This window comes from Aethalodelphis obliquidens, unplaced genomic scaffold (genome assembly GCF_003676395.1).
Source record: "Aethalodelphis obliquidens isolate GAN/ISIS:26980383/991018 unplaced genomic scaffold, ASM367639v1 scaffold45, whole genome shotgun sequence".
Classification (NCBI taxonomy): domain Eukaryota; kingdom Metazoa; phylum Chordata; class Mammalia; order Artiodactyla; family Delphinidae; genus Aethalodelphis; species Aethalodelphis obliquidens.
In genome coordinates, this window is record NW_020837989.1 from 8,487,765 (window position 1) to 8,500,006 (window position 12,242).

The window sequence follows — 12,242 nt, forward strand, 5'->3', positions numbered from 1 at the left end:
GAATAGAGATAGTTTTACTTCTTGCTTTTAATTTGGATGCCTTTTATTTCTTTTTCTTCATGATTGCTCTGACTAGAACCTCCAGTACAATGTTGAATAGAAGTGGTGAGAGCCGCTGTCCTTGCCTTGTTCCTGATCTAAAGTCGGGGAGGGGGGGCGGGGCGGGCAGGGAGCTTTCAGTCTTTTATCATTGAGTTAGCTGTGAATTTTTTATATATGCCCTTAATCATGTTGAGGATGTTTGTTTTAATTCCTCCGCTTTTAGGTGTTTTATCATGAAAGCATGTTAGATTTTGTCAAAGACTTTTTATGCATCAATTGAGTTAATCACGTGAGATTCTGTTCTTGCTCTGTTGATGTGGTGTATTAGATTGATTTTCATGTGTTGAACATCTTTGCATTTCTGGGATAAATACCACTTGGTCATGGTGTATGATCATGTTAATATGCTGTAAGGTTTGGTTTGCTAGTATTTTGCTGAGTACGTTTGCATCTATGTTCTTAAGGGATACTGGTCTCTAGTTTTCTTGTGATGTCCTTGTCTGTTGTTGGTATCAAGGTAATGCTGGCCTCATAGAATGAATTGAGAGGTGTTCCCTCATCTTCTCTTTTCTGAATGAGTTTGAGCAGGATTGGGGTTAATTCCTTAAATGTTTGGTACAACTCACCAGCGAAACTATCTGGTCCTGGGCTTTTCTTTCTTGGGAGGTTTCTGATGATTGAGTCCATCTCTTTGCAAGTTAAAGGTCTGGTCAGAGTTTCAATTTCATCCTGACTCAGTTTTGGTTGGTATTCATGATTACTAAAGGTTCAAAACACTTTGCTAAAACACAAATGTATTTACAATGTTTATATATCTAAGTAGATGGAAAGAATGATCATCTTCCTGGATCAGTGTTATATGGGTTTTTTCTCTTTGTTTTGTTTTTTAGTTTCAAGAAGTAACTTTATAACCATGTGAATTGAAATAAGAAGGAAAATACTAAGAGAATCAACTAAAAGGGGTAAACACAATTGCCTCCAGGAAAGGAGGGGGCAGAGAATCTAATCTTGTTAAGAAATACAGGGCTTCCCTGGTGGCGCAGTGGTTGAGAGTCCGCCTGCCGATGCAGGGGACGCGGGTTCGTGCCCCGGTCTGGGAAGATCCCACATGCCGCAGAGCGGCTGGGCCCGTGAGCCATGGCCGCTGAGCCTGCGCGTCTGGAGCCTGTGCTCTGCAACGGGAGAGGCCACAACAGTGAGAGGCCCGCGTACCACAAAAAAAGAAATACAGCAGCACAATTAGGCTCTTTGTAAAAAATAAACTTAATTAATCCACAAAAAGAAAGTTCTTCAGCCAGGCTGCCTGGATTCAAATTCCACCTCTACCATTTGGTATATGACCTTGGGCAAGTTTACAGCGTTTGATCTCCATGAACCTCAGTTTCCCATCTGTGAAATGGGAATGATAACAGTACCTACTCTATAAAATTTTTGTGGGAACCAAAGGAGACAATGGAGTGTAAAGGGCTTGGCTAGTGAGTGTCCTGTAAATGGAAGCTTCTTGATGCTGTTTATTATCAGGCTTGTCCAGACCAACCTAACTTCCCTTTCAGCTGAGCAAGAGCCACCTGGTCACTCTGGGGACCCCCATTTGTGCAGTTGACTGCCTGTCTGACACTGGGCATGTTTCTTCCCCCAGAGCCTCTCAGAGGTGGCTTCAGAAGGGCCTCAAACTTAGCCAGTCCTGCCCCAGACTCTAACCCCTCCCCCTGGGGGTCATGGCTCTGTTTTTTAGTTTTTTTCTTTTAAACAAAGATTTCCAAACTCTGTGGTTGCCTTGCCTAGCTAAAAGGGGAAGAGGGGGATCAGCCCAAGAAGAAGGAGGAAGAGGAAAACAAGACAGACAGCCAGTGCAGTGGAGAGGAGCTCGTGTCCAGTCGTCCTGGTCCCTGCAGAGCCAGTGTCTAGGAATCTAGCTCCCTGCCCACCCCCAAGCCCTGCGTCGGCCTGCCGCCTTCCCCCTGAGGCCATGGGCCCAGGGACTTTGCTGATCCTGTTGGTGGCCACAGCTTGGCACGGTAAGAGCACACCTGGAGCCTTGGGGGATTGTGGGGGGTGAAGGGGATGTGACAGAGAGGGCTCCTGTGGAAGGACTCTCTAAACCCCTGCCCCTCGCTGGGTGTCCCCACTTCGTGCTTCCATCCCCCAAGCCCTGGGCTGTAGGTATGTGGGTGTCTGCTTTGGAGGGGCAGTGGGGGGAAAAGAGGGTATGGATGGGGTGGAACTAGCCTGGCCAAGGCTGTGGATCCATCCCAGCTCAGATGTTGACTGTCCGTGTGTCCTGAACACGTCCCTGATGCTCTCAGGGCTCTTCAGTGTCCACTAAATAGTCAATAGCAAGTTGTTGGGGGCGGTGATGGACTAGACTAAATGGTTTTCAAACTTCACCGTGCATCCAAATTCCCCAGGGATCTTGTTACGGTGCAGATTCTGACTCAGTAGGTCTCAGATGTGACTTGAGATTCTGCACCACTAACAAGTTCCTAGGAGATGCCAAGGCCCCTGGTCCAGACCTACACTGGGTAGGGAGGCCCCAGAGAACCCCTGATGGCTCTGCTGGTTCTGACAGCCTGTGAATCACTAGGCAGACTAGGCAGGATCTGACTGGGAGAGGCCTGAGAGGCAATGATCCTTCCTTGGGCGGCTTGGGCAAGGGGTTAGAAGGAGACATAAGAGGCTAGCCTCCGGGCTTCCCTGGTGGCGCAGTGGTTGAGAGTCTGCCTGCCGATGCAGGGGGTATGGGTTTGTGCCCCGGTCCGGGACGATCCCACATGCTGCGGAGTTGCTAGGCCCGTGAGCCGTGGCCGCTGAGCCTGCGCGTCCAGAGCCTGTGCTCCACAACGGGAGAGGCTACAACAGTGAGAGGCCCGCGTACCGCGAAAAGAAAAAAAAGAGTCTAGCCTTTCTGGCCCAGGGCTCAGAAGAGGTAAATTTGGGAGGAGAGAGTACAGGGCAAGAGGCTTTTCCGGGGGAAGGACAGCAAGGGTCTCCTGGGCTAGAGCTCTCCCAAACACAGGCTGCTGGGGCTCAGGATGGAGAGCTGTGGGGCAGACCCCAACCTAACTCCATCCCTCTGGCAGCAGCAGTGATGCAGGATCTCCATCTAGGAGGGTGCCTCACTGGAGGTGAGGGGCTGGGTGCTTGGCTCGTATCTACAGCTGGCCCAACAAACACATTAAATTTTATTGCTTATTTGGAGGGAGCTCAGGGAAGGATGGGGACTGTGGGTGGGGTGGGAAGGCAGCCCTCAGCTCTGGCCTCCCCACCATCCTGGGACTGTAGGACCCTGGGGAGTAGGTGCGTCTGGTCCCTGATGAGGAGATGGCCCACTGAAGGTCTTTTTCTGGCCCAGTCCGTCCCACTGGGCTTGCGTGTCCGTTCTCTTTTGTTGAGATGTAATTTACACATAGTAGAAAGCACAGGTTCTTAAGTGTACATTCGATGAGATGTGACAAGTGTACACACTTGTGTCCCCACCAACTCAGTTAAGATAGAGACTATTCCCCTCACCCTAAAAAGCTCCGTGGGTTTTATTTCACTGCTTTGTCCTGTCCTCCTGCCCAGAACCTGCCTGTGGGGGACTGTTGGAAGGTGGAGGGGCTATCCAGCATCTAGCCTCAAAGGAAAGAAGAGATGGGGACAGCAGGGTGGAAACCTAAGCTTTCAGCCCAGTAGACCAGTGGTGAGTGGCGGGGGGCAGGGGGCTGCTGTGAGAAAGTTGGGGGACAGGATCAGAGCGCGCTTGCGACCGGGAGAGGCGCGCCAAGAGCCTGGGCTGAGGAGGGAGCTCTGCCCCAGGCCTTGGTCTGTGCTGCGTGTGTGTGTTTTGGGGGAGAGGAGCGGAAGTTGGGGCACACCCTGGGAGCTGATGATGGAGAGGGGTCTCCCAGACAAGTGGGAGGGGGTGGGGAGGTTTGGGGAGATGAGACGGTAGGGTGAAGGGGCAGAAGGGGTCCAGCCCCAGCCCAGGGAGGACGGCCCTGAGCAGGCTTTTTCTTCCTGTCAGCCAAGCCAGCAGTGGGGAGCTGGGGCAGAAGTTGAGGGTGTCAGCCCTGTCCTGCGTGAATATTTGAGATGACAGGACGAAACAAGAGAGATGCCTCTCTGACTACATTTCCAGGAGGCCGAGGCCAGAGCTAGAGGACAGAGCAGGGGAGGGGAAGGGAGTAGGCACCTGTGAGACCAGGCGGGGGCAGAAGCGGAATACAGAATCACAGAATCTGAGACCAGGGGATGTTCCAGGCATAGGCTGTGACCTTTCAAAGTTAAAAGCTTCAGCTATCAGAGTGTCAGGACCAGAGGGAAGGCTAGAAGTGTAGCAGTTGAAGCCAGTAACCCAGGGTAGGAGAGTTGAGTGAGGCAGAGGCTGCATATCACCTCACTGAATCCTCCTAAGACCCCTCAGCGGTGGGAATTGGGATTCTTCTCATTGGATGGAAGAGTAGCCTGAGGGTCAGAGGTTAAGCAACCTACGCAGTTAGCAGGGGAAAACCAAGTTTTAGACCCAGGTTGGTGTGACCCCACGATCCAAGCTCTTTCCTACGATACAACCCTGCCTGGGGCCCTGCATGGCTGCAGCAGTCATAGGCCAGCACCCACTCGGTTGGGACTTGCCAACAGCCTGCCAGAAATGATGTTTGTCCCCATCCCTGGTGGTCAGCAGCACAGGAGTGCTGGCTACAACCCTCAGGTGTGGGCTTTGGTAGTATTCACTCAATCCTTTATGCCGATCAGAAGCTCGGGCAGAGGGGCTGCGCACCTCTGATGGGTACAAAATGAAAACATAAGCCATCCTGATATCATTTGACAGAGAGGATCTTTCCGATTCTGGGGTCCATGGTGAGGGCAGGGTGGTGGGGCAGTGGGATGGAAAGACCTATTTAAGGAACTTTCATGCAGGACGACGTAGAGTCCCTGAATTTACCTGGTGCCCTCAGGGCTAGCGTGTCCGTGGCCCCATCGCTGGGACAGAAGGTTTAGACTCACTAGGGGTACCTAGTGGGTCAGTGGCAGAGCCAGGACCCACAGCCTGAGATGTGCCAATGCCCAGCAGGTGGTACCCCCTGTCCTGGGGGCGAGGGCTTCTCTCCCCGTGGCCGGGAAGCAGAAGTGAGAGCATCTCTGGGAGAAGGGCTGCAGGCTGAGCGGAAACCGGGTCTGGGCCGGGCGCCAGCAATGTGCTTCCGCCTGCACAGGCTGGAGGGCGCCTGGCAGCCCCTCCAAGGCCTTGAATCAGCTCTCACTTCCCTCCACTGCCCCTATTTTAGGCCCTGGAAAAATGCTGACGCTGCAGAGGCGATGGGCCTTCTTCCCGGAGGGCCTGAGATGAGTTTCAAGTTCCCTTTTCTCCTTCAAGAAAATTTTCCTTAAAAGAGATTGTCTCCCTAGTAAACGCAGCAGTGCTGGGATGTCAGGGTGGGTTGCTGGGGGTGGATCAGGTAATAAACATAAGGGCTAACCTTACTGAGTATTTATATTTGGTGACAGGTGATGTTCTAAAGGCTTTCCATGCGTTTAAATCTCCTGGTATCTATCCCAATAAATGGGTACAATTATGGTCCCCATTTTATAAGTGAGGAAACTGAGACACAGAGCCTCTGAACCATCTTACTGTGTTCTAGACCAGACGTCCAATGATGGGAGTGGGCACGACAGAAGACTTCTGAACCTGTCTAACTCTGCTGGGCTAAGATCCTACACTGCTTTTCTTCTTCCCCGTGTAAATTAACTCAGAGGACTCTGCCATGAACATTCCATTCATTTGTTTCTTCCTTTGCTTGTCTGAAGCCCCTTCTTTGAGCTGGGTGCTGGGCTTAGCAGCAGGGATGCAGCCCACTTTGTACATGGGGCTGAAGGAGTCCACTCCTGGGGAGAATGATGCAGTCATTGCCAGTGAGACTGAGGCCAGAAGCTGGGGGAGCCCACATGGGACAGCGGCTGGGTTGGAGGCCGAGAAATCTCCCAATACCCTTCCATCAGAGACATCAGTCATCACAGCAGCTTTGGGCTGGGGGCCTGAGCAAGTGACCAGAGAGGGGCAGGAACTTGTTCAAGGTGATCCTGCAAGTCACAGCTGAACCCCAGAACCAGCATCACCCCTGCCAGGGCAGCACCCATCTCAGAGGCAGGGTGTGGCCAAGGCGGTGTCACCTCAGGCCTCAATTCTGTTTGCCACCCCCCCCGTCACCAGGTCAGGGGGTCCCGGTGATAGAGCCCAGTGGCCCTGAGCTGGTCGTGGAGCCAGGCACAGCCGTGACCTTGAGATGTGTGAGCAACGGCAGCGTGGAATGGGACGGCCCCATTTCCACCTACTGGACTCTGGACGCTGACGCCCCCAGCGGCATCCTCACCACGAACAATGCCACCTTCCTAAACACGGGAACCTACCGCTGCACTGAGCGTGGAGACCCCCTGGGGGGCAGCGCCACCATCCATCTCTATGTCAAAGGTGAGGACTGTGAGCCCGCTCCCAAGAGGACTAGCCAAGCAGGTCCCACCACGAATGCACAGGAGGGCTGGGCCCTAATGTTAACAATCACAATAAGCCAGCTGCACATTTGCTGAGTACCTGCCACGAACAAGGACCTGTGGCAGTGCTTCTAATTTAACGTTGTCCTCACAACAACGCTGTGAGGTGGTTCTGTGATTCTGCCCATTTTCCAAAGGCTCAGAGAGGTTGAGTCATTTGCCTAAGGTCACACAGCATTAAATAGTGGGGCTGGACCTGGCTTCAGAGCCCCAAGCATCAGCTGAGCTTCCCTGGTATAGTGTGACCTCAGGCAAATGATCAGCATCTCTGAGCTTCCCTGTCACCAATGTCCAGGGAACTCTTGGCCTGGTGGAGGGAAGGCAGTTGTAACCCTGTATCCCCACGTTCCCCAGACCCTGTTCGGCCCTGGAGGGTCCTGGTCGAGGAAGTGACGGTGATGGAGGGTCAGGACGCGCTGCTGCCCTGCCTGCTCACGGACCCAGCGCTGGGGGCAGGCGTCTCGCTGGTGCGGGTGCGTGGCCGACCTGTCTTGCGCCAAACCAACTACTCCTTCTTGCCCTCGCACGGCTTCATCATCCACAAGGCCAAGTTCATCGAAAGCCAGGACTATGAGTGCAGTGCTCGGGTGGACGGCAGGATGGTGAAGTCCCTCAGCATCCGGCTTAAAGTTCAGAAAGGTGTGTGGGCCGGGAGGGACAGAGAGCTGGCGCCTGGCCTGAGGGGAGGTAATGGGGGAGGGGGGGCAGGGGGGGCTTTGTTTCATCTCTTCCTCCCAATCGCGACAGTGATCTATGGGGCATCTACTGGGGCAAGACGGTAAGGTGTCGGGCACAGAAAGGCAGGGCATACATAAGCCAATAACTCACCGGGCAAGGTGGTCTCAGATCGTGAGACAAGCTGTGAAAATCATTGAGCAGGGAGATGGAATAGAGTGTGTGGGAGTGGGGGGGTGACTCATGGAGAGAGTGACATTTTATTTGAGCTGAAATGTGAATTACGAGAAGGTGGAAACAGCAGAGGAAACAGCAGGTACATAGTCATGAGCTGGGAACAGGCTTCGAATGTTCCAGGAACGGAAGGAGGGCCCGAAGCTCTCCCACACTCTCAGACATGGATTTCCCACTCAGTGCCGGTCTGGTGCTGGGTGCTGGGCACAGGAAGGGGGGTAGTGAGCCAGGCGATGGGACATCGTGGTGGCGGGTGCGTGGGACACCTCTCTCTGGGGGGCAAAAATGCTGGTGAAGTCTCACTCCTATTGCCCCTTGTCTCTGCTGGGCTGGTGGACGGGATTCTGGTTTCTGGAAGGATTGATATGTGTCAGCAGGACCCCAGGCTCGTAACCTGGGCTTGAGACAGGAATCAGGTGCCTGTAATGAGGCCAGGGTCAGAGCGGCATGGCTGACCCAAGGCCCTGTGCTCTGAGGCCACGAAACTGTCCAGGAAGTCAAAGGACCCCACCCTGTGGGCAGAGGGAGCCATGAAGGCCCTTTCCCTGCACTTTGCAGAGAGAGCGCTGGGCTCTAGTTCGGCCATGACCCTCTCAGTGACCACGGGTGAGTCCCTTAGTGTCTGGACCTTGAGGAACTGAATTAGGTTATCTTTCAACAACAGCAACAGCTAGAAATATTCATTCAATTCCTACTATGTGTTAGGCACTGGGCTAGCTGTGAGGGATAGCGTCTTCATGGATCTGACATTTACTGGGGAGACAGACGGGAGAGAAAGTCAGTAAATACCATTTGTGATGATCAAGAAATTAAGCTGAAGAAATATGGGGCAGGGGGGTGGGGGATGAGGCTAATTCAGCGAAACTGTGACAGGAGGCCTCTCCGAGGAATGTCTGAGCTAAAGATCTGAAGGATGAGAAGAGGCAGGCAGTCAAAGCGTGGGAGAAGGCATTCCTGGAAGGAAGGGCAAGGGCAGAGTCGCTGGGTGGGAAAGACTTTGCGGTGTGAAAGGCAGCTGGGGGAGTGGAGGGTGGCAGGTGTCCACGGGTCGGGAGCGGGGCCTGGGGAGGTGGGAGGGACTTCGGCTTTTATTCTGAGAGTGATGATGAGAAGCCACTGAATATTGTCACGAGAGAGAGGCGTGATCCAATTTTCATCACAAAGACCTCCCTTTGGCCGCTGCGAGGAAGGAGGGAGGCCTCCCAGGTGCCTGAATGGGTCCAGAGCAGAGAAGGAGGGTGAGACTGGGGAGGGACACTGGTGATGGAGCAAAGGGGACTTTTCAAGGTCTATTTAGGAGACAGGACTTGTCGTGGGGAAAACTGAGGCGTCGGGGCTGCCTCCCAGGATTTGGAATGGGAGCCTGGCCCATGGCAGGAAGCAGAGTGACAGCTCTGGCCTGGATGTTCATGGGTCCCTTGCCCTGACCTCAGTCATCCCAGGACCCCCGACCTTGACCCTGAAGCCTACAGAGCTGGTGCGGATTCGAGGAGAGGCTGCCCAGATCGTATGCTCAGCCAGCGACGTTGATGTCAACTTTGATGTCTTCCTCCAACACGGAGACACCAAGGTCAGTCCCTGGGGAGTCTGTCCATCCTTCTGACATGCCAGGCCCTGCAGGATGCAGCCCCCAGCCCCACCTCAAGCTGGCTCTCTGGGCTGAGGGCATGGCCCAGACCCAGAGAGGGGAGTGGACTCACCCAAGATCTCACTGCCAGTCAGTAGCTGATCCAGAAGCAGGACTCAGGCTCGTGCCGCTAAATCTTGTGGGGGTTGGTGGGAGGAGGCAGTACTCCACTCCCTTGACCCATGACCTTTGCCCCAGCCTGTAGGCAAGAGCCACATGTCAGCTCACTTCTGACTTAGCAAGGGGTTCCTAGGCCACCTCTGAAGCCCAGGAATGTAAGGGTCCTTTCAGAAAAACTCTGGAGAGAGGACAGAAGAGGGGCTCTTCTCAGGAGGAAATGGCGGCTGCTTCTAAGAACATCCTCCCTCCTTGTGCCTACCGTGTGCCAGGCTAGTCCTGTGCCATTTGCATGCTCCTTCTCACTTACTCTACAACCCTAAGAGCATGGGGCCAGTGTCAGTCCCATTTTGCAGATGAAGAAACTGAGGCTCAGAGTTCAGTCCCTGCCCAAGGAGAGGCAGATAGTAATTCTTAAAGGCTGAGAATTAGAAACCAAATCTTTCTAATTCCTAAACAACCTCAGTATACCATTTCCATTCCTTCTGGCTGCAGCTCACAATCTCTCAACAATCCGACTTCCATGACAACCGTTATCAAAAAGTCCTGACGCTCAACCTCGATCACGTAAGCTTCCAAGATGCTGGCAACTACACCTGCACGGCCACCAATGCCCGGGGCATCCACTCCACCTCCATGGTCTTCTGGGTGGTAGGTAAGCATCAGGGTGGTGGGGAAGGGTCATCAGGGATCCTGGGGTGAGGGGGTGTATAAGGGGATTGAGAGAGAGGGAGCTGATGGCAGGGAAGGAGGAGACATTGTTAGAACAGCTCGCTAGAATCCCCTTTTTCTGGGCCTGGTTAAGGAGCCACGACACTGACAGCCCTCCCAGGTCCCCCACCCCCCGCCCCAGAATCCCTCCCTCCCGCCTTGGAGGTCCTACAGTGCATGGCTGCATCTCATTCCAGCATCATTAGTTCTGTTTGGGGATTGGTGTCCAGTAGCTCCCTCCTGGGCTTCACTGTTCACTCATTCATTCCTTCCTTCATGCCCGGGAAACTCACATCACAGGGACACGTGAACAGACAATGATCACCCAGTGCGGTCATGGGGGAAGTGTGGGGTGTCCTGGGAACACCAAGCGAGACTCCCAACCAAGGCTTGGACAAAGTGGCCTCTAAGCTGGGACAAGAAGAATGGAGGTGGGTTAGCCAGGCAGAGGGGTGGAAAAGGAAGGGGAACAGTACTGCTGGCAGAGGGAACAGCATATGCAAAGGCTCAAAGGCAAAGAGAGCAAGAGCATGTGAGACATCCAGAGAAGCTGACAACAGCAGGGACATGAAGGGGAGGCAGGGATGGTCACAGGAAAGCAGTGCTGAAGGTAGTGCCTGAGGGCAAATTGGGTGGGGAGTTTGCATCGTATCCGGTGGAGGTCGTTAAATGTTTTAAGAGGAGAGTGATGAGATCAGATTGCACAGAGGGTCCACTGTGTGGTGGTCAGGAACCCGCACTCCTGGGGCACATTCCAACCCGGCTCCACCAATGACTTAGGCAGGTTCCTTACTCTGTTTCCCCATCTGCAAAATGGGGATGCTAACAGTAACTGTCTCATGGGATTGCTGTGAGAATTAAATGAATATATGAATATATATATACTTGAAGTACCTAGAATAGGACCTGGCATACAGTAAATGCTAAGTGTGCATGAGGAGATGTTATTTGAGGAGGCTCAGCCCTACACCGTGTGGATTGGATGGGAGACTAGAGGCTGGAGACCCATGAGGGCGGTTAATGCAGTGGTCCAGGCTAGAGATTGCAAAGGGTGCTGGACCATGGCAGCGGCCCAGGAGAGTCTGTCATCCAGAACGATTTTGGAGGGATAATGGACTTGGTGACTGCTGGGATGAAGGGGTGAAGGATAAAGGAGCCAAGATGACTCCCAGGTCTTTGGACAGAGTGACTGGGTAAGAGGCAGCAGCGGCCACTGGGCTGAGAATCCAGAGCTAAGGGGAGTTTCTTCAAGGTGGGGACAGGCTCTGAGTCATTTCAGTCTGGCCACACCTCGTGTGTTAAAAGTTATGGGAGCCCGAGGGGAGGCGGGGAGGGGGGAGCATGAGAATCGCTACCCTCACAGCACAAACAACGCATTAGGCTTACGGAAGCACCTAAGCTCTGCTGTGGGCCCATCCTACGCCGGGAGATTTGAGGGCTAAGGCAGGAGAGGAGAACATTGAACCGTCTCCCAGTTTTGGATTCTAATCCTAACTGTTTTCTAGTGCAGACATACAGTAGTCACTCAGTAGATGTTTGTTTTCCTTCACACATCTGGCCGGATACTTCTCAATGCTGAGAATACAGCTACAAATGAAAGAGATAGAAAAACCCCTGCCCACTTGGAGTTTGTACTCTTGTTGGGAGAAGACAGCAATAAGCAAAATAAATTATAAAAAAGCAAATCAGTTTGATAGTGTTTTCAGTTTAAAATAGGGTGATCATCAAGGAAGATCTTACTGGGAAGCTGACATTTGAGCAAAGACTTGAGGTGGGTGAAGGACCAAGCCGTGTAGAATCTTGGAGAAGAGAGCTTCAGGCAGAGGGCAAGCAACGTTGTTAAGGCAGGTCCATGCTCACCACATGCAAGGAGCAGGTCAGCCAGTGTGGCTGGGCTGGAGCTCAAGAGGAAGAGCGGTAGAAGCTGAGGTCAGAGGTGAAGGGGAAGGTCCCCGTAGGCCAAGGTGAGGACTTGGGCTTTTCCTCTTGAGAGAGATGGGGTGCCATTGGAGGGTCTGAACAAAGGAGTGACATCATCTGACTTGGAGGTAACAAGATGTAACATGGCTTTCTGGTGCTCTGTTGAGGACTGTCTATAGGGAGATGAGGGTAGAAGCAGGGAGACAGGAGGCTACTGCTAGTCTGAGCTAGAGGTGATGGTGGCTTGATTAGGGTGGTAATGGTGGAGGTGGTGGGAAGTGGCTGGAGTTTGAATGGATGGATGGATGGATGGATGGATGGCTAAGGGGAGAAGAGAGAAGAAAACAGCCTTGCCCTAAAAGCTCACAAACTCAGAGAGAGAAGACAG

General features: G+C 53.2%; 2 protein-coding genes across 2 annotated transcripts in view; one reads left to right on the forward strand and one right to left on the reverse strand.

The window, feature by feature from the left end:
• Positions 1 to 1,871: 1,871 nt before the first annotated feature.
• CSF1R (colony stimulating factor 1 receptor) overlaps positions 1,872 to 12,242 on the forward strand; it is a 30,332-nt gene continuing 19,961 nt past the window's right edge. The window contains exons 1-5 of the mRNA XM_027081602.1: positions 1,872 to 2,060; positions 6,233 to 6,490; positions 6,925 to 7,209; positions 8,913 to 9,049; positions 9,719 to 9,878. Of these exons, the coding sequence (XP_026937403.1) occupies positions 2,012 to 2,060; positions 6,233 to 6,490; positions 6,925 to 7,209; positions 8,913 to 9,049; positions 9,719 to 9,878 (889 nt within the window). The 5' untranslated portion in view covers positions 1,872 to 2,011. The remainder of the gene's footprint in view (positions 2,061 to 6,232; positions 6,491 to 6,924; positions 7,210 to 8,912; positions 9,050 to 9,718; positions 9,879 to 12,242) is intronic.
• Positions 7,445 to 12,242, reverse strand: part of HMGXB3 (HMG-box containing 3) — an 83,736-nt gene continuing 78,938 nt past the window's right edge. Inside the window, exon 22 of the transcript XR_003427729.1 lies at positions 7,445 to 7,830. The gene's annotated coding sequence lies outside the window, so the exon portion shown is untranslated. The remainder of the gene's footprint in view (positions 7,831 to 12,242) is intronic.